Below are 23,432 nucleotides of genomic sequence, written 5' to 3'. Positions count from 1 at the left end.
GCCCACGACAGCTTATTTACTGTCTCTGCCTAAACAGCAGTTGTTAATTAGCTGGTTTATGGAGATACATGTGTCCCTCACGCATTTGTAAAGCTGCAGCCTAAATAGATTCATCACAATTTGGGAGGAAAGCAGCTGAGCCAGGGCCTGGTGCCATGGTGGGCATCACTGGGAGCAGGGAGGCAGGGATGGGAGCCTGGGGATGCCAGTGGATGCTTGGAGTCCCCCTGACCCAAATTTTGTGTGGTATGGGCTTGTTCCTTGCTTCCCTCCCTGCCTTTTGGGGACCAGGGTGGCCTGGCATGCGTGGGCAGGGGATGATGGAGCAGAGCTGGGCAGCCAGGCCCTGGGGCAGCATTCCAGGCTGGCACATCCCAGCGGCGCAGAGCTGGATGCTGTGCAGTGGTGCTGGGAGCTGGGATGGGTGCCGGATCCCTCCAGGGCTTGGCGGGGCTCTGGGAAGTCAGCAGCTCTGCTGCCGGGGCCATGGGAGCAGCGGGAGGGATGGTGGCAGGGATCCCATCTCAGGGCTCTCACCCCAGGGACCTGGTGCTGAGCCAGACTGTCCCCAAGCCACCCCAGGGCACAGGGGATGGGCCACCAGCTCTGTGTCACAGTGGGGTCTGGCTGCCCCGATGCCTCAGGGTCTGCCCAGAGCTGCTCCATCGGGAGCCTGTGGAGGAGCATCCCTGAGAACCATTCCCAGAGGGGCACCTTCCTCCCACAGGCACAGACATTCTGGCCAGCCGTGCCACCACCGGTGCCAGCACCCAGGTCCCCTCCGGTCCCCGTGGGGAAGGAGAGCTGCTCCACTGAGCTGTCAGCCAAGGAACGGGCTTCATTCCCACCCCTGGGATTGGGGTGGCCCGCAGAGGGGTTCCCCTGCTCGGGGCGGGGGTCCAGCCCCCGGAGGGGCGGAAGGCGGGTGGGAGGGGGAAGGAGGCGCTGCCGGGGGAGGCACCCGGGGCGGAGGGGGAGGATGATGAGGAGGGCGGGGATGTAAAGGCGGGCGGCGGCGCGGGCCCCCCCGGCTTGGGGGGGTCGGGGGGCGGGCAGCGCTGGGGGGCGGCTCGGGCCCCCCCGAGGGAGGCGGGGAAGGCGGCGGGGGCGGCGCGGCGGCTCCCGGTGTCCCGCGGCGGAGTTCCCGGTGTCCCGCACCGTCCGGGCAGGCCCGTCCCCGCCGAGCCCCGCGCAGGTGAGCCCCGGCCAGCCCCGCACCGGCGGCGGGCAGAGCCCGACGGAGCCCGGCCCCGCAGCGGGGCGGGACGACGGGACGGGACGGGACGAACGGGGGATTCCCCATTAATTACCGGAGTTAATCCACCGCCCCGGGGCCGCGGGGACCCACCGGTGCGGAGGGTGCGGGGTAGGGAAGGCGGAGAGCGGGCGGGGGAAATGGGGAGCAGGGCGTGGAGTATTGGGGGGTTACAGGAGGGGGTGCAGGGGTGGGTGGGAGCAGAGGTGGGTGGGTGGGTGGGTGCAGGCTGTGTCAGACCGGGAAAGCCTGGAGGTGTAGAGTTTGTGGTTAGGGACAGCGGGGCAGGGTCGCAGGCAGGGATGAGAAGGGGGTGTGAGAGAGCCCAGTGCAGGCAGGACAGAGACGGGTCCCTGCTCACAAGGGTGCTGTGCATGGGATGAAGTTTTCAGGGATGCACGTCCCGCTCTGGCAGCAGCCGGGGGAGCCGCGTGTGTCTGTCTGTCTGTCTGTCCCGACTCCGTCTGTCTCCTCGCAGCCCGGCCTTGCCTCGTGGCAGGAAGCAGGAGGGAGGCCAGGTCGGGGTGACCTGCAGGGCCTGGGACACCCTGGGATCCGCTTGGGACTGGGAGATAAAACAGGAGGGAGCGAGACCTTCCTGCGGGGGGTTCATGCAGTAGGTGCCCAGTTCCACTCTGGGGAGCCTCAGTCTTCACGTCTCCGGATGTTTGGAGTGAATCCAGGTGCTGTGATTGGCCTGAAGCCCTGGATGCTGGGATGCTGGGGCTTGCCCTGTGTGCTTGGAGTGGGCGTGGAGCAGAGGGTGATCCAGCAGTGGATGGAGGGAGTCCACAATGACCCCCAAAATTTAACTGAGCCATGGGCAAGATGGTCAGCACCAACTCCATGCTGGTGGCTTTGCTGGCAGTATCCCAGTGTTGGCAACTGATGGGCTTGTGCCCACCATGTGCCCATCCCACTGCTGCCTAATGTCTCTCCCTTGCAGGCAGCTGTGTTGGCCCTGATCTGCTGCCACGGGCACCATGAGGGGTCTCTGGGCCCTCGTGCTCGCAGGGCTTGTCAGTGCCTGTGAGGGGAAGGAGCTGCCACCAGCAGAAGGTAAGGGGCACTGGGAGAGAGGGCTCGGGGTCCGTACAGGAGTGGCCACCTGGGCAGAGGAGAGAAGGGCTAGGTCAGATCTAGGAATGGCAGGGCAGAGGTGGCCAGAGACACCGTGGTCCCCACGTGCCAGCCCTGCAGTGGTGGCTGCAGACATGGGCTGAGCGCCACTGCCCGGGCTGTGGGGCTTTGCTCAGCCTCCTGTGTGGGCAGAGGGCCAGGCAGAGCTGAGAGAGCCTGGCCGTGGGGAGCCAGCCCAGGGACACCCCACCATCGCCCACACAGCCCTGGCCACACTTGTGGAGGGAAGGGCTTGGCCACACTCCGGCCACAGGACGCTTGGTGCCAGCTGGCAGCGACGGCAGCGGCGTCCGGCAGCACGTGGGGAGCCGGGGCTGGGCGGGAGTGAGTGGGGCAGGTGAGCCAGGAGCACTCAGGGCTGCTGTGATGGGGATGCACAGAACTCCCAGGGGAGCTTTGGCCTCCAGCTCTAAGTTGGGAAGAGGTTTGGCCATAACCCACTCCATGCTGGGAACTGGGACTGTCCATGTGCAGCAGGGGACAGAGGGACAGTGACCGAGCCCATGGGGGTCTCTGCTGGGGTATCCCTGGCCACGGGGTCACTGTGCCTGGGGACAATGACTGAGGCCATGGGGGTCTCTGCTGGGGTATCCCTGGCCATGGGATTGCTGTGCCTGGGAATGATGACCGAGCCCATGGGGGTCTCTGCCAGGGTATTCCTGGCCATGGGGTCACTGTGCCTGGGGATGATGACCGAGCCCATGGGGGTCTCTGCTGGGGTATCCCTGGCCACGGGGTCACTGTGCCTGGGGATGATGACCGAGCCCATGGGGGTCTCTGCTGGGGTATCCCTGGCCTCGGGGTTGCTGTTCCTGGGGATGATGACCGAGCCCATGGGGGTCTCTGCTGGGGTATCCTTGGCCACAGGGTCGCTGTGCCTGGGTCCGGTGTGGGATGAGCTTGAGGCGGATGCCGGGGAGGAGCTGCTGGCAGTGACGCTGTGGTTGCATCAGGCTTTGTGGGGGTGGAGCAGTGGCTCGTCTTGGGGGCCTGGGTTTGCCCATGGAAGGGACTCCGTAACTGGCACCAGCTCCTGCTGCCCAGCACAGCATGGCCTCCCATCTGCTGGCCTTTTCTTAGGGATATGAGGCTTGGACAGATGAGATTTTCCTTTAGGATCAGCACCAGGGCTGGGAGAAGCTTCAAAGGGATTGGACTGGGGTGATTTATGCTCTGCTTTCCATCTCTTGGCCTGCTGAGGATGATCTCAGTGCCAGCAGGAGGGAACTCTGCCCCTGGCCATGACATGCACAGCCCCTGCTGCTGCTGCTGCTGTCGGGGGTCCTCAGGGGGCAAGGGCACCTCCCCACACCACTGCTGACCCCATGGAGTGGCCAGCCTGGGGCAAAAGTGCTGTGGTGGTGCCTGAGGGCTCCTGGGCAGAGTTGGAGGTGGACAGTGGCATGGGGGATCAGAGATCCCCCCAGGGACAGTCAAGGAGTGAATTGTTGGTGGCCATCTCTGCTCCAGGGCTGGTGTGCATGGAGACAAAACAAACTCCTCTTTCTCTACCCCCTTGTTTACTCCTTTATCTCACACCTCCCAACATCTGGTGCATCCAGTGGAGGTGGATTGATGCTGCTAAAGCAGTAATTTATCAGAGCAAACAGCAAAACAGCAGCAGCATCCCCGTGATCGTGACTGACATGGCATTTCCTGTGGCTCAGCCTCTTTCTGTCCCCTGGCTGGACCCTCACACCTGTCCCCTGGGGCCCCCAGGGCTGAGCTGTCACCAGGATGGGACAGGAAGGCCAGAGGGCAGCTCTGGGTGCCATCTCCCCACTGTGGGTGTCCGTGGCACTCATCCAAGTTTCCTGATGCTGATTCCAGCTGTGGGACTGTTTGGAGGCAGAACACACAGGAACTGGAAAAAGCATTTCACCTGGTGAACTTGCTGTGGGAGGGGAAGGGGCTGGCTCTGAACTCACTGACTATCCCTTCCAAACTGCTCCTGGAAGGCTCCGGCTTCTCTCCTCGGGGCTCCCAGGAGCCAGCACTGTGTGGGAGTGGATCCCTGCTGGATCTGTGCTGCCCCATGGCTGCCAACAGCCTCGGGGGGCTGGGGCAAGCTCCTGGCAACACTCTGAGACCCTCTTGGGCTTGTGGAGCTCTGTGTGTTCCCACCCTGTGCCCCAGGGACGCTGCAGTGACAGGGACATGCTGATTTACCTTGCAGGGGAGCTGTGCCCGCAGCTCTGGGACGAGGATCTGGTTGGGGACAAGTATGAGAACATAACGGGTAAGGAAAGCCCCATTCTCCCTGCAGAGAGGGGTCCCTGAGCAGCCCTGACACCCTGGGGATGGGCTCTGTGCCCTGTCTGGGGGGCATCACCCCCTGCCAGGGCCGGGTCTCTCCTCGTCTGCTCTGCCTTGCAGGTTTTAACCTGATTAAAAGGTTCGAGCTGCTGAAGATCTCGTCCATCAAGAAGGTCCGGAGCCCTCGGGGGCTGGCGGTGCTGAGGCTGGGGGCAGTGCCCCTGGTCCAGCCCACACAGTGAGTGTGGGGGCTCGTGGGGTGGCCTTGGGTGACCCACGGGGTGGCTCCAGCTGACCAAAGCTTCTGCAGGCACCATCCCCGTGTGTTGTAAGGATGTTGAAGCTGGGTGGGCTTTGCCCTCAGCTCGTGCTGGGCACACCAGGCAGCTCCACGGTGCCCAGGGGGACACAGGGAGCCCTGGGGCTGCCCAAACACCTTCCTCCTAGAAAGTAAATCACGGGTTGTCGCAGCTCAGCTGGGTGGTGGCCAAACCTTACGCAACCAGGGCTCTGTGGCTGCTCTGTGGTTGTGCTTGGCAGGAGCTTGCGGGGTCTAGACAAGCTCAAAATGCTGCACAGCTCTGAGCAGGCATTGCTGTGTTTGGGGGGTCTCCTGGGGGAGGCACACGGGGACTGGCCCTCGTTCTCTCCATCTCTGGTGCTTCCTACCCAGCTGTGCCCGTGGCTGTGCCGCCCCACGGTGCCAGGGCTGGCAGGGATGCTGCAGCGTGGCAAGGTGGGCTCAGATCCACATCCCTGGGAGCTGTTCCTGGAGGAAGCTGCTGTGGTTTGCATGCCTGCCTCCTCCAGCCTGTCCCCATATTGCCCCAGGGCTGGCATGTAGCTATGCCGGGCACGGGGCTCTCCCAAGGAAGAAACCCAGCCTTGGCTCCTGAGCTGGGCAGCCAAATCCTTAGATGGCTTCAGAATGGCTCCAGGCTGATGTTGCTCTTGGCTGGGTGCCTGTGGCATCCCAGATCCAGGCCTGGGGAGTGCTGAGTGTGGGAATGGCCCTGGTACCCGCATTGTTAGCTCCAGGTGGGCACCTATGGGTGCCCATCTACCTCAGTGCCCAGCGAGGGTGTCTGCGTGTCCCCTGGAGAACAGAGGGGACCACCAGCTCTGTCCTGCTCCCCATCCCTTGGTCCAGCTCCAGAATGGTGGCTTGGAAAATTGCTGGCATGGAGCTGAGGCCGGAGCGGAGCAGAACCAGGAGCAAATATTTCCAGTGGTTTAGTGGGCTGTGGGTGAACTGGGCACAGTCTCACTGGGGAACTGCTGCTGCCATGGCTGCCATCCAGCCCACAGAGCACTGGGGGTTAGGGATGTATTTCCTGGCTTCCCAGGGGAAAATTTGACCTTGTGGGGATAAGTGCATGGCCCTGGGTGCTGGAGCCACCCCAGGAGGGCTGTGTTTGGGGGGCACAGTGTGGGGCAGGGATGGAGATGCTGCAGCTGGGGCAGAATCCACCACACTGGCATCTGGAATGCCACTGGTGGGGACAGACCCTGGCAGGATTCACAGGGGGCTCTTGGGGTGATGCTGCCACTGGCTGCCATATGGAGGGTGCTGCCACCAGCCTTGGTGCAAACTCCAGCACCAGAGCCCCGAGCAGGGCCTCGCCACCCTGATGTCTGTCCCCACAGGAAGGTGTTTCCCCACGGACTGCCCCCCACCTTCACCCTCATCTTCACCTTGCTGCTGAAGAAAAACAGCACTGGGGAGCACTGGTACCTCTTCCAGGTCACCGACCGGCAGGGATACCCACAGGTACAGCGCCAGGAATGCAGCGGGATGTGCCAGCAGCCCAGGCACGGCCAGAAGCTGTCCCTGAGCATGGTGTTGTCCCCTCTGTGCCCAGCTCTCCCTGTCTGTGCACGGCCCTGAGAAGAGCCTGGAGTTTCAGGCCAGGGCGCCGGGGGCCGCGTTCGTCAGCGCCGTGTTCACGGGCAAGGCCGTGGCATCGCTCTTCGACGGGCGGTGGCACAAGGTGGTGGTGGCCGTGCAGGGCCACGCTGTCTCCGTCCACCTTGACTGCTCCTCCATCTCCTCCAAGCCTCTGGCACCTCGGCAGGCACTGGCCCTGGAGGGAAACACCTTCCTGGGGCTGGATGCCGTACGTGGCACCCCGATCCGGGTGAGTGCCCGTGGGGTGAGGGCACCTCTGTCTGCAGTGCTGGAGCCACCCCTGACCTGCCACCCCCTGTCCTGCTGCAGTTTGACATCCAGCAAGCCCAGATCTACTGTGATGCCGAGCTGGCCAGGCAGGAGGGCTGCTGTGAGATCTCGGCCAGTGGGGTGAGTGCCCCCACCCCAGTCCCAGCTGGACCCTGGAATTGCCCTGTGCATGGTCAGGGTTATGCCCAGAGAGGAAACTGAGGCACAGTGAGGACATGTCTCTGTCCTGTGTGTCACCTCGTGGTGCCTGTCCCCATGGCCAGCACAGGGCACAGCGTGGGGTACATCCCCCTCCTGAGTCACATGAGGTACTCGGGCAGGGCTGGGGCTCCCAGCTCTGCCCTTGGCAGCTCCCCAAAATCTCTCCCTCCTTTTAGTGCCAGACAGAAGTGCCCAAGACCCGTCGGCAGGCGGAGCTGATGCAGAGCAGCAACCTCATCGAGATGGTGCCACAGCCCGAGGGCCGGGTGTACACCCGCTGCTTCTGCCTGGAGGAGCCGCTGGGCACCGTGAGCTCCAGTGTCCCCATCCCTGTCCTGGTCCCCATCCCTGTCCCCATCCCTGTCCTGGTCCCCATCCCGGTCCCCATCCTGGTCCCCGTCCCAGTCCCCATCCCTGTCCCTACTCCTGTCCCCATCCAGGTCCTCATCCCCATCCCAGTCTCCATCCCGGTCCCCATCCCAGTTCCCGTCCCAGCACAGGGTGCCCCCAGCCCCACGGTTGGGCAGTGGCACAGAAGCCATGCCGGGTTCCTGGTGCTGCTGACCTGGCAGCCACACAGATCCAGCCCCTGGAAAATCCCTGGCTCGTTTTTTCCACTGTGCCAGGCGAGGGAGGGAGCTGGTGGTGACCAGAGGCCTGGGAATGATGGAGGGGAGGGCTCCTGTGGTCCCACCACTGTCTGCTCTGGCTGAGATGGGTCTCATCCATGGGTGCCTCGGGCAGAATAACCCAGGATTCATGGAGAGAGAGCACCCAGGGGCGCACAGGTGGGGTAACCCAGGGGTGCAAGGGCAGGTAACCCCCAGGGGTGCTCTTCTCTCCACAGGAGCCAGCAAGAACCTCAGGGAGGACCAGCCTGAAGGAAGATGACAAGGGAAAGGTAAGGGGGAGTGGAAAGGGTGTCCCAGCCCGGCTATCCCAGTCCTGGCATGCTCAGCTCCACTCCCAGTGGTTCCATCCCATCCGCCCCCCAGGCTGTGTCTGCCCTGCAGCACTTGGGAACTTCCCGCTGCTGCCAGAGCTGCAGGGATGGAAGGGCAGAGCAGAAGTGGCTGCTCTGCTCCCCCGAGCAGGAATTGAGGCCCCACTTGCTCTCTGCTGCTGCTGCTGGAGTGATCCCAGCTATGGCCAAGGGCCTCTTTGTTCCCTGCGAGCGTCTCCGGAGCGCTGCCAGAGCTGGGAAGTGTCTCCTGTGCCTCATCCCTGCGTGTCTGTGTGATCCCTGTCCCACCACGGGCATTCAGCGCTGCTGATCCCAGTGGTGGCATCCTGCCAGGGAGCCCTGGGCTGGAGATCAGGTCCAGCAGGGTGGGCAGGGGCCCATGGGAGCACAGGGTCCTGCAGCCCCCTCCTGCTCATCCCTGATCCCATGGGAACAGGCTGGAGTGGCTGCGTTGGCATGGAGGAGCCGTGGACAAGCCACAAAGCCACGGGGAGGGCTGAGTTCCAGGCGGGCACCTCTTCCCCTCCCCGGGGAGGAAACACTCTGGGCTTTCCCTTCTCCATCCAGGGCATTCCCTGTGCCCATGGGCACTCCTGTGCAGCCCCTTGGGTTTAGGGTGCCCAGGGGAGCAGGGCAGTGGCCACAAGAGTGTGGGTGCCATGGGGAGGTGGGTGCTGTGGGGTTTGAGGTGCCAGTGTGGAGCTGGTCCAAGCCACCATCCCTCTCTCTTCCAGTGCCCACCCTGCTCGGCACAGATGGCATCAGCAAATGTAAGTGTGGCACTGGGCTGTTCTGGCAGAAGGTGGGGACCCCCACCCAGCCTGGCTGGGCTGTGAGCTGGGAATGGCAAAAGCCACCAGGGTGCTGGTTCAGGGGTGCCCCCCACCTCTCTACCATTGCCACCAGCCCCCCATGACCAACTGCTCCTCCTGGCCTGGGGCCCTGCAACATCTGGCTGTGGGGAAGGTCTCTGATCCCTTCCAGATGTGGCCCCACTCCTACAGCAACTGCTGGCTGGAGGTGTGGGGGGGGGTGGCAGGGGGATGGTGGGTGTTTGGGACCCCTTGTGCCTCATGGGGCTCCCGAGGTGGCACTTGGGGACAGGGTGTTGGGAGGTTGGAGGCTGTGCTGGGGTCTGGGCTCCCCTGACCTTGGAGGCCTCTGGGACACTTTTCTCCTCTTTCCCCAGGTCACACTTGGTCCCCCAGGTCCAAAGGTAAGTTTGTCACCCCTCAGTACACCCAGGGCCCACCCCCAGCAGGAATGTGACCATTTTGTACCTGGAGCATCCCTGCCTGGAGCCGTGGGGCCCTCTGAGGGCACACTGATGGCCATGGGGACACCTGTGCCCATTTTGTCACCCACTCCTCCCCTCTCTTGCAGGGCACCAAGGGCGAGCGTGGCTTCCCTGGCACCTCTGGCATCAAGGGGGAGAAGGGCGAGCATGTGAGTGCCCTGACCATGTCCTATGTGGGGACCCTCTTGTGGGGCTGCTCCCTGTGGGGTCCCTGGCACCCCCACTGCCCAGGGGGTGTTTCTGCCCCCCATGGCCCCCGACCCTTGGCCATGGTGGCTCAGGAAGAGCCCCTGAGCCGCCTCCCCCCCTCCACAGGGCGCTGACTGTGTGCGCACCCACCCTGGTGCCCCCGTGCAGGTGAGACCCCCCTGGTCCCTTGGGAAACCCCTCCCCATCTCTGCTGCCCCCCTTCATCCCACTCCCTCCTCCTCCTCCTCCCCAGTGCGCCGAGGGGCCGAGGGGTGAGAAGGGGCAGCGTGGAGAGGTGGTAAGTGATGCTTGGCCATGGGGACACGGCATGGGGACACTGTGGTGGTCCCCTAGAGTGGCATGTGTGCCCTGGGCTGGAATGTGGGGGGGTCCAGCCGAGGGTCCAGCTCTGTGGGTGGGTGATGGGGGCATGAAAGGAGCATTGGTAAGAGCAGGAGGGGACAAACCCACCCATGGGCACCTGCACGAGCCCATCAGTGGGTACCTGCACAAGCCCACCTTTGGGTGCCTGCTCAAGCCCACCCATGGGCACCCACTTTTTCCTGCTGTTCCCACACAGGGTCTCCCGGGGGCAGCTGGCACTGATGGGCAGAAGGTGAGTCCAGCCCACCTGTTGGTCCTGGTGCTGTAGCAGAGGCACCTGAACTGTACAGGATGGCAGCAGCGGTGCCAGGACCTGCTGGTGCCAAACTGGATAGTGTGGGTGATGGCAGGGGTGATGGCAGGGGTGACATTCATTTGTCCCACAGGGCCAGAAGGGCGAGAAGGGTGACGGGGGACTGCAGGGCAAGCCAGGGCGCCCAGGACGTGATGTGAGTAGTGCCAGGTGGTACCTGGGCACACCTTGGGCACCCCCTGGGCAGTGGGGTCCAGCTGCAGGACCCATGGGGTGCACACACAGGGCCTTCACACCCTGCTCCCCTCCTGGCAGGGCCGGCCCGGGGAGATCTGTGTGGTGGGCCCCAAGGGCCAGAAGGTAGGTGGGAGTTTGGGGGTGGGGAGGTGGGAGATGGGGCACCCGCTGGCAGCACCAGCAGTGACACCCAGCCTTGTCTTCCAGGGTGACCCTGGCCTTGTGGGACCCGAGGGGCTGGCTGGTGAGCCAGGACCCCCAGGGATGCCAGGCTCTCCCGGGATTGGCTTTCCAGGGAAGCCGGTAAGGTCCCTGTGCCAAGGGGCTGTGCCTGGATGGCATCCCCAGGTTGGCTCATGGGCAGTCAGAAAGGGTGAGGTGTTCCAAAGCTAACACTACCCTCTGTCCCTTACAGGGTGACCCTGGTGGCCCCCCAGGTCCGAAGGGAGAGAAGGTGAGTGGAGGGAAAGGGGTCCCCAGCTGCCCCTCACCACCCACGGGCAGCCCAGGGGGCAGGTGGGGACTGAGATGCCCATCTAAAGCTGGGTCTGCCACGGCTGAGCCAGTGCTGGCTGATGGAGCTGCCCCAAACTGGGTGGCCCAAGGACCTGGCCTGGGGGGCAGGAAACCCCCAAACAGGAGAAGGGTGTCCCAGGGGTGCCAAGGGCTGTGGTGTTTTCCTTTGCTGGGCTCAGGCTCTCCCATTTCTGGCTCCAGGGCATCTCAGGAGCTCCTGGACCCGGAGGAGCGCCGGGGACACCCGTGAGTAGCCACAGCCTGGAGCCAAATCCGGGGTCAGACACGGGTTTCTTGGCTCGAGGTCGGGGCTGTTTGGCCAGAGCAGTGGTGGGATCTGAGCCCAGGCACCAAAAGGGGTGTGGGAAAAGCAGTGGCCTCACTTGGGGCTGGGATCACCCAGTGCCACAGCTGGTGACCAGTTGGGGGTGCTGGGTGGCATTGCTGGGGCACACCTTGGCTTTGGGGCTCCCTGAAGCAGCCCTGTCCCCTCCTTCCTTCTGCAGGGTCCCCCTGGTGTTGTGGGGCTGAAAGGAGACAAGGTGGGTGCAGTGACAGGGTGGCCTGAGGGGGCCGTGCCATGGGCTGATGCTGGCACAGCCCCACCGTGGTGCCCATCCCTCACCTGGGGGCCACACTGAGGGCCCCCCAGCCTGGGCTGTGTCTCACTGTCCCCACCGGGCAGGGTGAGCCGTGTGAGGTGTGTCCCACTGTCACCGAGGGGGTGCTCAGTGCCATCGGGGTGCCCGGCAAACCAGGACCCAGGGGAGAGCCCGGAGCACCCGGCAAGGACGGGGTGTCGGTGAGTCCAAACCTGGGGGCTTGTGGGCTGGGGGGCAGAGCAGGGGCTCATCTCAGCATCCCTGATGTTCCCGCTGATTTCCCCTTCCCAGGACAGACCCGGCCCTTCAGGACCCAAAGGGGACAGGGTAGGTGACAAGGGGTGAACTGGCATGTTCTCACTCTGGGGACACCAAGCACATGCCAGCCCATGGTGGCAGCACCCGGCCCAGCTCCTGTGTTTCCTTCCCAGGGAGATCGTGGCATCCAGGGGATGAAAGGAGAGAAGGTGAGTGTCCAACCCTCTGTGTCACCCCCTGCTTGGCCCCTGCAGCCCCCTGAGCTGTGCCCTCTCCCACTCTGCCAGGGGGACTCGTGCCTCTCCTGTGATGCCCGTGTCCTCGCCGCGCTGCGCCAGCGTCCCACCGAGGGGTTTGAGGGTGAGCCGGGGCCGCCGGTGAGTGCCAGGGCTGAGCCCCCCATCCCATGCCAGGGGCACACCCTGGTCACCCCGGCGCTGAGGTGGGTGCCAGGGGTGTGACCGTGGTGGGTGTTCAGCAGAGTGACCTGGGGCTCCCCGGGCTGGCTGGGATCAAGGGGGAGAAGGTGAGTAACTCCCACATCCACCCCCTTTCCACATTGCTGGAAGGAGTGGGAATGGCTGGATCATCCCATCCCATCCCAGCCTTGGCTGCCCCTGCCCCTGCCCCTGCCCCTGCCCCTGCCCCTGCCCCTGGCCCTGTCCATGTCCCTGGCCCTGCCCCTGCCCATCCCTGCCCCTTCCCTTCTCTGTTTCAGGGGGACAGTGGCCAGCTGGGACCCACGGGCAGACCGGTGAGTGGGGGCACAGGTGGGCAGGGGGGTTTGGGGGCTCCAGGTTGGTGCTGGGAGCCCAGGGGGGCAGGAGCTGGGTGTTGGGGGCCATGGTGCCACCTCTGCTGTGGCTTTTTTCTGCAGGGCCTCCCAGGAGAGAAGGGTGATCCAGGTGTGCAGGGACTCAAAGGAGAGAAGGTGAGCCCTGCAATGGGGACCCCCAGGACCCCTCTCCCTCCCCTGTCCATGCCACCTGCCCAGCTGAGACCTGTGCAGCTCATTGCATGGGGCAGCCCTGAGATGGGCACAGCAGGGGGGGTGTGTGCCCCCCACTCTGGTCCCCAAAGCCACATTCCCAGCGGGATGTCCCTGTGCAGGGTGAGCCGTGCGGGCAGTGCCCTCCCACCCCACAGGCCCTCCAGGGGACAGGGACAGTGGTGGCTGTGCCAGGACCACCAGGAGAAAGGGGCCAGGGTGGCCCCCCGGGCAGAGCGGTGAGTGCCCCCCATGCCCACAGTACCCAGTCTGGGGGGGATGCTCCAGCCTGATCCATTCCTCCGTTTTCCCAGGGCAGACCAGGCGACACTGGACAGAAGGGACAGAAGGTGAGAGGGCCTGGGAGGGGGTCCCAGCAGGGCTGGTGGTGACAGAGGGCGCTGTGACCTCTGTGTGCCGTGTCCCTTCCCTCCCCATGCCAGCCCTGTCCCCTCTCTTTGCCAGGGGGACGCTGGCAGCCCCGGGGACCCGGGCACGCCGGGCATGGCTGGTGTGCCAGGGCTGTCGGGTGAGCCTGGAATCAGGGGTCCAGCTGGCCCTAAGGGCGAGAAGGTGAGTCCCCCACATTTTGGGGACCTGTGCCCTGTCACCATGGTGCCACCCACCCCTCCATCCCTCTGCCATCCCGTCCTCCACAGGGAGATGCCTGTGAGCCCGGTCCTGCTCCGCTTGGGGACATCTCAGGCATGGCTGGCATCCCAGGAAAACCCGGGGCCAAAGGGGACCAGGGCCCCCCGGGCATCGGCCAGCCAGGCAGACCCGTGAGTGCCCCTCCCCACGGCCACAGTGCCCCGTGGCATCGTGCCCTCGGGGTGACCCTGGTGTGTTTTAGGGCAAGCCGGGGCTGCCAGGGGTGCAGGGCCCCGCTGGGCCGAAGGGGCTGCAGGTGAGTGGGGTGCAGGGACTTGGGTTGGGGGTCCTGAGGGCACCTCACTGCCCCTCCATCTCCCCAGGGTGAGCCAGGACCGCGGGGGATCGGCCAGCCAGGACCACAGGTGGGTTTTGGGGTGCCTGTGCCATGCTGTGCCGTGCCAGGTTGCTCTGCCAGATCTCACAGTCTGTGTTTTTCCCAGGGAGACCCCGGGAGTACCGGACCCCCCGGGAGACCTGTGAGTAGCATTTTAGGGTGCCCAGTCCTGGGAGGTGGGGCAGCCACCAGCCCCCCATGTCCTGCAAGGGGGCGATCACCAGCTCTCTGTGTGGGCAGAGCCAGCTGGGTTGTGGCTGGACCTCCCTGGGGACAGTTGGTGTCCCCTCAGCTCACTGGGGAGCTGTCTGGCAGGACTAACACCCCCTCCTGCCTGCAGGGCCCCCCTGGACCTCAGGGACCCCCAGGGATGGCAGCAGAGAAAGGTGCCAAGGTAAGGGAGCATCCCCCAGCCCTCGGTGTCCTCCCTACCCCCTACTCCTCCTGTCCTTCCTCTGCAGGGATCTCCAGGGCCCAAAGGTGCCATGGGACCTCCTGGACCACCAGGGACCAGTGTCACAGGGCCACCGGTATGTCCTGCCCTCTGGGGTGGGCATTGCCACCACCCTGGCCCCTCAACCCTGGCTAAAAGCTGCTGTGCCACGGGTCGAGCCAGGGAGCTTCCTCACCTTCCTCTTCCTCACAGGGCCCCGAAGGGCAGCAGGGCCCCCCTGGGTCCAGTGGGCAGCCGGTACGTGCAGAGGGTGCCAGGGAGGGTCCATGCCCAGAGTGTGGGCAGTGCAGTGCTGAGTTGGTGCCCCCGTGCTCACTGTGGGTGGGGGGCACTGGGGGCCATGTGCTAATGCCCATCTCCATCTTTCCCCCTGGCAGGGGGAGAAGGGTGCCCGGGGAGAGAAGGTGAGTTGGGGTCCGGGTCGAGCTGTACCCCCTATGCCACCCCCTGCCCTCCCTGCCCTCACCTCCTCTCTCTGCAGGGAGACCCCGGGGAGTGCTCCTGCCCCCCCAGCCCCCGCCAGGACCCCAACTACACCGGGATGCCAGTAAGTGTTGTGAGTGCCCATGGGCACCACTGGCTCAGCTTCACTCCCAAGGGCACCCCCAACCTCCCTCAGTGCCCCCTGACTGGACGCTCTTCTGCTCCTTCCCCTTCTCTCATTCCCAGGGAGCCCCAGGACTGTGGACTGGCATGTCCTGGCAGCCACAGCCAGGCCCACAGGTGGGTGCTGCCCCTGCTGTGCTGCAGCCCCAGCCACCCCCACCTCACCCCCTGGCACTCTGACTGTGTTTTGGGGTCTTGCAGGGTCCCCCTGGAGCTCCCGGTCCCCCCGGCCCTCCCGGTGCCCCCGGTCGCCAGGTGGGTAATGGGAGACAGGAGATGGCAGCGAGACTGACCCTGCCCAGCTTTTAGCACAGGGTTTAAATACCATCTTCTTGGATTTAGGGAATGCCAGGACACAATGGTTTGCCAGGACTGCCTGGGCCAGCTGGAGACCTGGTAGGTGGTGACCATGCCCATGGCAGTGCCACCTGTGTCCAGAGTCCTGCTGCCCCATTGTGAGGACAGTCCCTCCCTCCCTCCCTCCCTCCTTCCATCCCTCCATCCTTCCCTCCCTCCCTTCCTCCCTCCTTCCATCCCTCCCTCCTTCCTTCCCTCCCTCTCTCCCTTCCTCCTGCCATCCCTCCTTCCATCCCTCCCTCCCTCCTTCCTTCCCTCCCTCCCTTTCTCCTGCCATCCTGCCATCCCTCCTGCCATCCCGCCATCCATCCCTCCATCTCTTCCCTCCCTCCATCCCTCCCTCTCTTCCAGGGGCCACTGGCCGTTGTGGCTGAGAGGAACATCGAGGTGCTGAAGGTGAGGGTGGGGATGGGTCACCCTCCTGCCCTGTGGGCCCCAAACACCTCAGGACACCCCTGACTTCCCTTTTCCTCCCAGACCCTCTGTGGGGACTGTGCCCAGCTCCAGGCAGCCTTGGAATCTCCCAGGGGTGTCGAGGGGGAGAAGGGCAATGGGGGCATGCCAGGTGCCCCCGGCAGTGAGAACTGTGCCCGCGTGAGTATTTCCACATCTTTGGGTGGGAATCTTGGGGCCCAAAATCCCCTGGTCTTGGAGGGGTGAGGTGAAGAGATGCTCCCAAGTCCCTGAGCATCGGATTGTGTGGCAGGAATGGGAAGCAACACGCTTTGGACATGCTCTGGGCATGCTTTGGGCACACTATGGCACACTGGGCACACTGGTTGTACTGGGAATGCTTGGCAGGCTCCCAGATACAACCCCACCTTCCCTAGAGGGGTTCCTGGGAGGATGACAGGTTGGTCCCATGCCAGTGTGGGCTGGAGCAGTGGGTGCTGAGCCCCTGAGGGATTGGGGTGTGGGGCTCTGAGTCCTGCTGTGCCCCCCAGCCCCTCAGGGTGATCTCTGGGTGACTCCTGGGTTTTCTTGCAGTGCTTTGCCCAGTTCCAGAGAGCGGAGGAGGCTCGGGTGAGTGAAGAGAGTGCCCCCCACCCTCTCCCTGCTCCTGGGCATGAGCTGGTATCCCAATCCAACCCCCTGGTTCCCAGGGTGCTGCAGGGATGGTCCCCACTGGGGACCTTGGACTGTACCCCCACTGTGGGAGCAGATGGGGCTTTGGGGAGCAGCGGCTGCTTTGGGGGGCTTGGCAGGGCTCAGCAGTGGGCTGTTGGCAGTGCCAGCCTGCAGTCCTGACCTGTCCCCACTCCCTGCAGGGTGACAGCCCTGACAGTGACTGTCCTGGTGATCCTGGGCTGCCAGGTGCCCCGGGCATCCCTGGTGAGAGAGGCGAGCAGGTGGGTGAGCCCAAATCCATCCATGGACCCCTCTGCCATCCCAGCCCTTCCCAGGGGCCATGGCTGGTCCCTCAGTGCCCCTTGGAGATGGCATGGGTCCAGGTCCCTGTGCCCCCTGCTGTGGTCACCCCTGACACTCCTGTGTCTCCCCAGGGCTCACCAGGACTGCGGGGACCCCCAGGACCACCCGGGCCCATCGTAAGTACCCCTGCCCGGGGTGAGGGGCTGCCAGGCTGCGTGGGCATCATGGTGTGGTCCTGGGGGGCTTGGAGGCCCTAAATGCAGGTTGCCAAGGGGGCTGACACCGTGCCCTGAGGCCGTGGTGATGGGCAGAGGGACGTGGCCGTGGCGAGGTGGAGGCAAGGCATGGCCTGGATGTCCCAGTCTGGAGGTGGAGGTGAAGGTGCTGCCATCCTGCAGATGGGGCAGGAGCTCTGGGGCACCCCGAGGGCTCAGCCCAGGCTCCTCCAGGCCTTTTCCAGGCTGTGACCCCCCTGTTTCTCCCCTCAGGGCCCCCCAGGCTTTCCTGGAACGCCGGGTGCCCCCGGACTGCCCGTAAGCACCCAGCACGGCTCTGCTCTGTGCCCTGTGTCGCTGCTGCTTGGGTTGGCTGTGCCCCTTGTCCCTGTCCCCACCAGAAGCAGCTGCAGCACAGCTGCCCCATTTCTCTTTCATGCCATCTCCATCCTTCCATCTCCATCTCCTCCATCCCAAAGCAGGGGGGTCTCGGTGGACCCAGATCTGGGTATGACCTTCCTGAGCGCAGGGATCTGGTGCTGGCACTCCCCAGATGTGGGGTCTCTTCATCACCATGGGACCTGGTTCAGCTCAGCGGTTCCTGGTGTGCCAGAGACCTGACACATGGCTTGGTGCCCCATCACAACTCCCACAGGATGGCCTGGGTGGCACCTGATGGCAGCTGCCCCCAGGGAAACCCCTCATGGGGACCAGGAGGATCCTCTTTGCAGCCAGTGCTGCCTCAGCTCATCCTCCTCTTCCTCCTTTGGTCCTTCCTCTGTGGTCATGAGACCTCCACAACCATCTCCATTTTGATCTTCATCTCCATTTTCATCCTCATCTCCATCTTCATCCCATGCTCGCTCCAGGCAGGAGCTGGTGGTGGGGCTGTGCTGGTGGCTCTCGGAGGATCTGACCCTCCTGCTCGTGTCCCCTCGTCCACTAATGTCACCATAACACCACGGTCTGTGTGGGGCTCTCTGGGGCTCTGTGGGTCGTTGCTCTGCCATGTGTCAGTGTGTCCTGTCCAGCCTGTGCCACCTTGGCACCACATCACCCCACTAACCCACCCCAGAGGTCCCATGGCACGGAGCCCAGGGGCTCTTAGGTGTTCCCTGGGAGGACGGGGGGCACCAGGCTGGAGCATGTCTTGGGTGCCAGGAATTGGGCACTCCACACAGCCCCACCAGGGCTGAGCTTTCCTTGGCCCCAGGGCTGCCTGTGAGTCCTGCTCACGTGTCACAGTGTGGGGGGCACAAGCAGCAGTGCCAGTGTCTGGGTCTGAGTGTACCCCCATGCTTGGGCACTGGAACAGATGCCCATAGCTGTGCCATGGGCAGAGGAAGCACAGCCAGATGCCAAATGGGGGTCCTGGCAGGCTGGTGGAGATCACAAACCCCATGGGCTGTGTCCAGGTCCTGCTGCCAGGTGGGCAAAGCCCTGGGCAGGGGTTGTAGGAGACCCCTGAAGCTCCTTTATTCTCCTCCCTGAAGGGTCTCCAAGGGGAACGTGGCCCTGCTGGGCTCGCTGGAGCCAAAGGGGAGCCGGTGAGTGGTGTGGGAGGAGGGGACAGGGAGGTCACTGGTGCCCTGTGGGCCTTGGGCACCTGGCTGGGGCATTGCAGGTGGCTCAACATCCTCCTCCTCCTCCTGCACAGGGACCTCCAGGACAGCCTGGCTATCCCGGTGCAACAGGGCCCCCTGGCCTTCCTGTGAGTACAGTGGGTTGCCAGGCAGCCTGTGCCAGCCCCCAGCCCCCTTGGGGGCCTCCATGTCCCTCCTGGTGCTCACTGGGGACCCCCTGTTGCTACTGGGGGGTCCCCAGTGGGCACCGAGCACCGTGTCCCTGCAGGGCTCATCCCTGTCCCATCCATCCAGTCCCATCCCACACATTCCCACTGCCCATTGTTCCTCCATGCCCCATTCATCTGTGCCCCATGCATGCCCTGTCTGTGCCCTCATCTCTCCTCTTCCATCTGCCATCCCTGCCCAATGCCCCACTTTGTCCCCTCCATCTCCTTCCTTGCCCAGGGCATCAAAGGCGAGCGAGGCTACGTGGGCCCCCCCGGGGAGAAAGGGGAGCTGGTGAGTTCCTGGGGGCTGCTCCAGGGGCAGAGGGGCTGGGGGCTCTCCCAGCTGCTCCCTCTCCTGGGCACAGGGGCTGAGCTCCCTCCAGCCACATCCATCTCACCCCATTCCTCCCTTCCCAGGGACCCCCTGGCGTGGATGGGCTCCCTGGTCCCACCGGGCCCGCGGTAGGTGCCCACCCTGACGGCTCCGGGGGGGCTGTGGGGACAGAGAGGGGACATTCTGGGTGCACTGGGGTGCTCCTCACCCCCTCATCCCATCATTCCACAGGGACCAAGGGGAGAGCGGGGGCTCCCGGGCAGCGCTGGCGAGAAGGGGGACCAGGTGAGCACCCCTGGGGGGCACAGGGACCCCCGGGACCCCCAGTGGGCAGGAGTGGCTGTCGGGGTCTGGCTCAGCTCTTGTCTCTCTGCAGGGTTTCCAGGGCCAGCCTGGCTTCCCAGGACCACCGGTGAGTACATCCCTCCAGCACAGCAGGATGGCCCTGGGAGGTGATGCCCAGCCCTGGCTGTGTGTCCCCATGTCCCCACGGGCTCAGGGAGGAGGATGGGGCATTCTGCCAGGGTATAAAGTGCAGGGAGCAGCCCAAGAGCAAACCTGTTCAACTGGGTTTGGGGACAGCAGGATGGGTGGGCTGGGCTCTGCTGCTGGGACCCCCCTCACTCAACACCCCTTTGCTCTTTAGGGTCCCCCTGGCTTCCCAGGCAAGGCTGGTCCAGCTGGGCCACCAGGGCCCATGGCTGAGAAGGTGAGTGTCATGGGTCAGTGCCACCAGGACGTGGCTGTGTGGTGGTACCAGTTGTCCCTTGGGCTGTGACTGGGTTTGGTGCCCAGCCCCAGCTGTGCCCATGACCACCTATGGCTCTCGCAGGGCAGCGAGGGCATGCGAGGCCCCACGGGGATGCCAGGACCCCCTGGACCCCCAGGACCTCCAGGAATCCAGGTAAGACCCTCCCTACATGTCACCCTTGGGGGCAGAGGGGCAGGATCACCCATATGATTCTCCTGGGAGTGCCACTGGCTGTTGCCATTCCACAGGGACCTGTTGCCGTGGCCTGGGGGCCCAGAGCAGGTCCCTCAGGGACCCCCAGAGCTCCTCAGTACAAACCACCCTCTGACACCACCACCTTGTCCCCACAGGGCCCTGCTGGATTGGAAGGACTGGATGGCAAGGATGGCAAGCCAGGACTACGGGTGAGGCTCTGGAGCTCTCCCAGGTGTTGAGGGGGAACAGCCACCCTGCAGCCCCCCCCAGGACACCCCCAACCCGTGTCTCTGTCTCTGCAGGGTGATCCAGGCCCCCCTGGGCCACCAGGGATGATGGGTCCTCCGGTGAGTGACAGCTTTCCTTGTCACCCCTCCCCAGTGCTCAGTGTCCCTGCAGCCAGGTCTGGGGGCTCCCCTGAGCTGGGACTGTCCCACTGTGTGTTCCTGGGGACACTGAGCCCCGGGGGCAGGATGGAGTCCCTGGTCAGGGTCACCTGCCTTGCTCTGCTGGTGGGAGCTGGGACTCCCACCCAGCTCTTTTCTTTCTCCAGGGCTTCAAGGGAAAGACGGGACATCCAGGTCTCCCAGGACCAAAGGTGAGCGATGGTGGCACTGGATGGTGTCATCCCCAGGGACCTGTGTCCTGGGCCTGGGGATCCAAGCACGGATCTGCCCACAATGTCTCTTCCTCCTTTTAGGGTGACTGTGGCAAACCTGGTCCCCCGGGGAGCACAGGTAGACCCGGAGCAGAGGTGAGTGAGGGGTGGGTGGGCATAGGACCCCTGAGCTGGCTGGGCACCAAGCAGCCACTCCTCACCCTGCCTTCATCCTCACCACCCTGCCTTCCTCATCACCCCATCTTCCTCAGGGTGATCCCGGGCCCATGGGACCCCAAGGCCGGCAGGGACCCCCAGGGCTCATCGTAAGTTGGACCTGCCCACCGTGGTGCACCAGGAGGGTGCCCATGGGGGCATCACAGCGGGGAATCCTTCCAGTGCAGGGAGTGGGGTCATCACCCATGACCCCCCAGCTGACACCCCTCTCTCTGCCCCCAGGGGCCCCCTGGCAGCCCAGGACAGCCGGGTCCTGCTGGCCTCGCTGGAGTGGTGAGTCCTGCAGCCCCAACCATGGCCCCAGCTGTGGCATTTGGGGCCGGGATGGGACTGGGTGGGTGCCATGGAAAGCTGATTTGAGGGTCCCCATCCTGCCCTGATTCCCATGTTCCCGGGTCTGTCCATGCAGGGGCAGAAGGGTGAGCGTGGATCCGTGGGGGAGCGAGGTCTGCCAGGGATGCCAGGGCAGCCGGGACCCCCAGGACACCCCGGACCACCGGTGAGTGCAGCGGGGCACAGGGGTGGCACAGACCTCTGTACCCCAGTGCAGGGGGGACCTCGAGGAGTGGGGACTGGTGGTCACTCTGTGGTCATCTCTGTGATGGTCACTGTCTCACACTGCCCCACTTTGGTCTCACAGGGGGAGCAAGGACCAGATGGACCTGTTGGGAAAGAGGTAGGAATGTGGACTTGGGCTTTCCTGGCCAGCTGGAACCACAGTTGGACCATGACATCCTCTAGCTTGGCCATGGTGTCCCCAGGGTGCCCATGGTGGGGACATGTCTGCCACCCTGCTCTTTTCTGTGTCCTCAGGGGCCTCCAGGAAAGCAGGGCATTGCAGGACCAGCTGGACAGAAGGTGAGGAGAGCCTGGCTGTGGCACCGTGCCCATCCTGACATCCCACAGCCACCCCAGAACCCCACAGCCATCCGGGCATCCCCCAGCCGCCCCAGAACCCCACAGCCATCCTGACACCCCACAGCCATCCTGGCACCCCACAACCATCGTAGAACCTCACAGCCATCCTGACATCCCAAAGCCATCCTGGCATCCCACAGCCACCCCAGAACCCCACAGCCACCCCAGAACCCCACAGCCACCCCAAAACCCCACAGCCACCCCAGAACCCCACAGCCATCCTGGCACCCCACAGCCATCCTGGCACCCCACAGCCACCCCGGCATCTCACAGCCACCCCAGAACCCCACAGCCACCCTGACATCCCACAGCCACCCCAGAACCCCACAGCCACCCTGACATCCCACAGCCACCCTGACATCCCACAGCCACCCTGGCATCCCACAGCCACCCCAGAACCCCTCAGCCACCCTGGCATCCCACAGCCACCCTGGCACCCCACAGCCACCCTGACACCCCACAGCCATCCCAGAGCCCCCCAGCCCAGCTGAGGTTCCCCGGGCTGAGCCCTGCCTCTCCCACCTCCGCAGGGAGATGCTGGATCCCCTGGCGAGAGAGGGTACCCCGGCGAGAAGGGCAGAGCCGGAATGCCCGGGGGGCCCGGGAAGAGCGGCTCCATGGGCCTCGTGGGGCCACGGGGACCCGCGGGAGAGAGGGGACCCCCTGGTTCTCCGGGCCCTGCGGGCACCCCCGGGCTGCCAGGACCCCCGGGGATGATGGTAAGGAGGGGTGGCCATGGTGGGGTGCAGGACCCCGTCCCCCATGGGGCGCGGTGGGCACGGCCCCTCGTGTGTCCCCTCGTGTGTCCCCTCTGTCCCCCTAGGGAGACGTGGTGAATTACGACGAGATCAAGAGGTTCATCCGGCAGGAGCTGAACAAGATGTTTGACGGTAACGGGGGGCGGTGGGCACGGTGAGACCCCCCTGGCACCTCGCCCTGCCCGTGGCACTGAGCTCGCCCTATGCCCGCAGAGCGCATGGCGTACTACACCTCCCGGCTGCACTTCCCGGTGGAGATGGTGGCATCGCCGGGCAGACCCGGACCCCCCGGGAAGGACGGGCTGCCCGGCCGGCCGGGACCCCCCGGCTCCCCGGGGTTGCCAGGGCAGATCGGCAGAGAGGGGCGGCAGGGCGTGCCAGGCATGCGGGGTAGGTGCTGTTCCCCAGGGCATTCCCGGGGTCCCCAGTTCATTCCCGGTGTCCCCAGGGTGTTCCGAACGTCCCCGGGTGTTGGGATGTTGCACTTGTGAGGGTCACACCCCTCTCCATCCCCGTCTCTTCCAGGTGAGCCAGGTGCCAAAGGAGAGAAGGGAGAGAAGGGTGTTGGGGTGATGGGGGACAGCGGCCCCCCTGGACCCCCAGGTGAGCCCCCTCCCTCCGCGTGGCCACCAGCCCCATGCCAGGGCTTGCTGCCACCCCTGCACTCTGCGCCACCTCCCTCTTTGTCTCCATCTCTCCCAGGTCCCCAAGGACCACCGGGCTACGGGAAGATGGGCCCCCCGGGCCCCGTGGGGCAGCAGGGCATCCCCGGCATTCCCGGCCCGCCCGGTGCCACGGGGCAGCCGGGCAAGACGGGGCACTGCAGCCCGGCGGAGTGCCTGGGGGCCGTGCCCATGGAGCAGCCCCTCTTCCAGCCCAAGAACGTCAAGGGGCCCTTCGGCTGAGGGTCCCCGCGCCCCCCGTGCCCCCGCCTTTGCTGTTAATATTGTTTTCTCCCCGCTGTGCCGGGGCCGTGCCCGTCCCGGGGGGCGGGAGCTGGGATTGGGATCGGGGATTGTACAGCTCCGTGGCCATCGGAGGGCAGGTGGATCCTGCCCCCACAAATACACCCGTTCTGGTGCCCCCGCGCCTCCTGCTGCCTCCGTGATGGGCCACTGATGGATCTCCGCCCTGTCCCC

The 23,432-nt window shown here is 64.9% G+C and overlaps 1 protein-coding gene across 5 annotated transcripts; it reads left to right on the top strand.

The window, feature by feature from the left end:
• The first annotated feature begins 1,097 nt into the window (after positions 1 to 1,097).
• Positions 1,098 to 23,376, top strand: COL16A1 (collagen type XVI alpha 1 chain). 5 transcript variants are annotated; one of them, XM_071576792.1, is made up of 71 exons: positions 1,098 to 1,195; positions 2,202 to 2,314; positions 4,572 to 4,634; positions 4,772 to 4,889; positions 6,299 to 6,422; positions 6,514 to 6,789; positions 6,870 to 6,950; positions 7,208 to 7,339; positions 7,879 to 7,932; positions 8,730 to 8,765; positions 9,185 to 9,211; positions 9,379 to 9,441; positions 9,608 to 9,649; positions 9,735 to 9,779; positions 10,062 to 10,097; positions 10,252 to 10,314; positions 10,434 to 10,478; positions 10,563 to 10,658; positions 10,771 to 10,809; positions 11,073 to 11,117; positions 11,378 to 11,413; positions 11,557 to 11,673; positions 11,765 to 11,800; positions 11,905 to 11,940; positions 12,019 to 12,108; positions 12,213 to 12,257; positions 12,450 to 12,485; positions 12,609 to 12,662; positions 12,842 to 12,958; positions 13,034 to 13,069; positions 13,185 to 13,292; positions 13,379 to 13,501; positions 13,573 to 13,626; positions 13,694 to 13,735; positions 13,814 to 13,849; positions 14,048 to 14,101; positions 14,169 to 14,237; positions 14,354 to 14,398; positions 14,539 to 14,565; positions 14,643 to 14,708; positions 14,831 to 14,884; positions 14,969 to 15,022; positions 15,110 to 15,163; positions 15,476 to 15,520; positions 15,602 to 15,718; positions 16,112 to 16,147; positions 16,393 to 16,473; positions 16,627 to 16,671; positions 16,984 to 17,028; positions 18,204 to 18,257; positions 18,368 to 18,421; positions 18,741 to 18,794; positions 18,920 to 18,964; positions 19,068 to 19,121; positions 19,213 to 19,248; positions 19,483 to 19,545; positions 19,669 to 19,740; positions 19,938 to 19,991; positions 20,085 to 20,129; positions 20,336 to 20,380; positions 20,483 to 20,536; positions 20,653 to 20,706; positions 20,840 to 20,890; positions 21,027 to 21,116; positions 21,258 to 21,293; positions 21,431 to 21,475; positions 22,066 to 22,254; positions 22,359 to 22,425; positions 22,507 to 22,683; positions 22,819 to 22,896; positions 22,996 to 23,376. In XM_071576792.1, the coding sequence occupies exons 2-71, from the start codon at positions 2,239 to 2,241 to the stop codon at positions 23,196 to 23,198; spliced, it is 4,839 nt and encodes a 1,612-aa protein (XP_071432893.1). In that variant the 5' UTR covers positions 1,098 to 1,195; positions 2,202 to 2,238; the 3' UTR covers positions 23,199 to 23,376. The 5 variants fall into 5 exon arrangements, with proteins under 5 accessions (XP_071432893.1, XP_071432889.1, XP_071432891.1 ...); XM_071576788.1 differs by having other exon boundaries at positions 12,210 to 12,257; XM_071576790.1 differs by lacking the exon at positions 1,098 to 1,195 and adding an exon at positions 1,280 to 1,350 and having other exon boundaries at positions 12,210 to 12,257.
• The last annotated feature ends 56 nt before the right edge of the window (positions 23,377 to 23,432 follow it).

This window comes from Pithys albifrons, chromosome 24 (assembly GCF_047495875.1).
Source record: "Pithys albifrons albifrons isolate INPA30051 chromosome 24, PitAlb_v1, whole genome shotgun sequence".
NCBI lineage: Eukaryota > Metazoa > Chordata > Aves > Passeriformes > Thamnophilidae > Pithys > Pithys albifrons.
The sequence above is the reverse complement of the archived record's forward strand: the minus strand, read 5'-3'. Positions and strand labels throughout refer to the sequence as shown.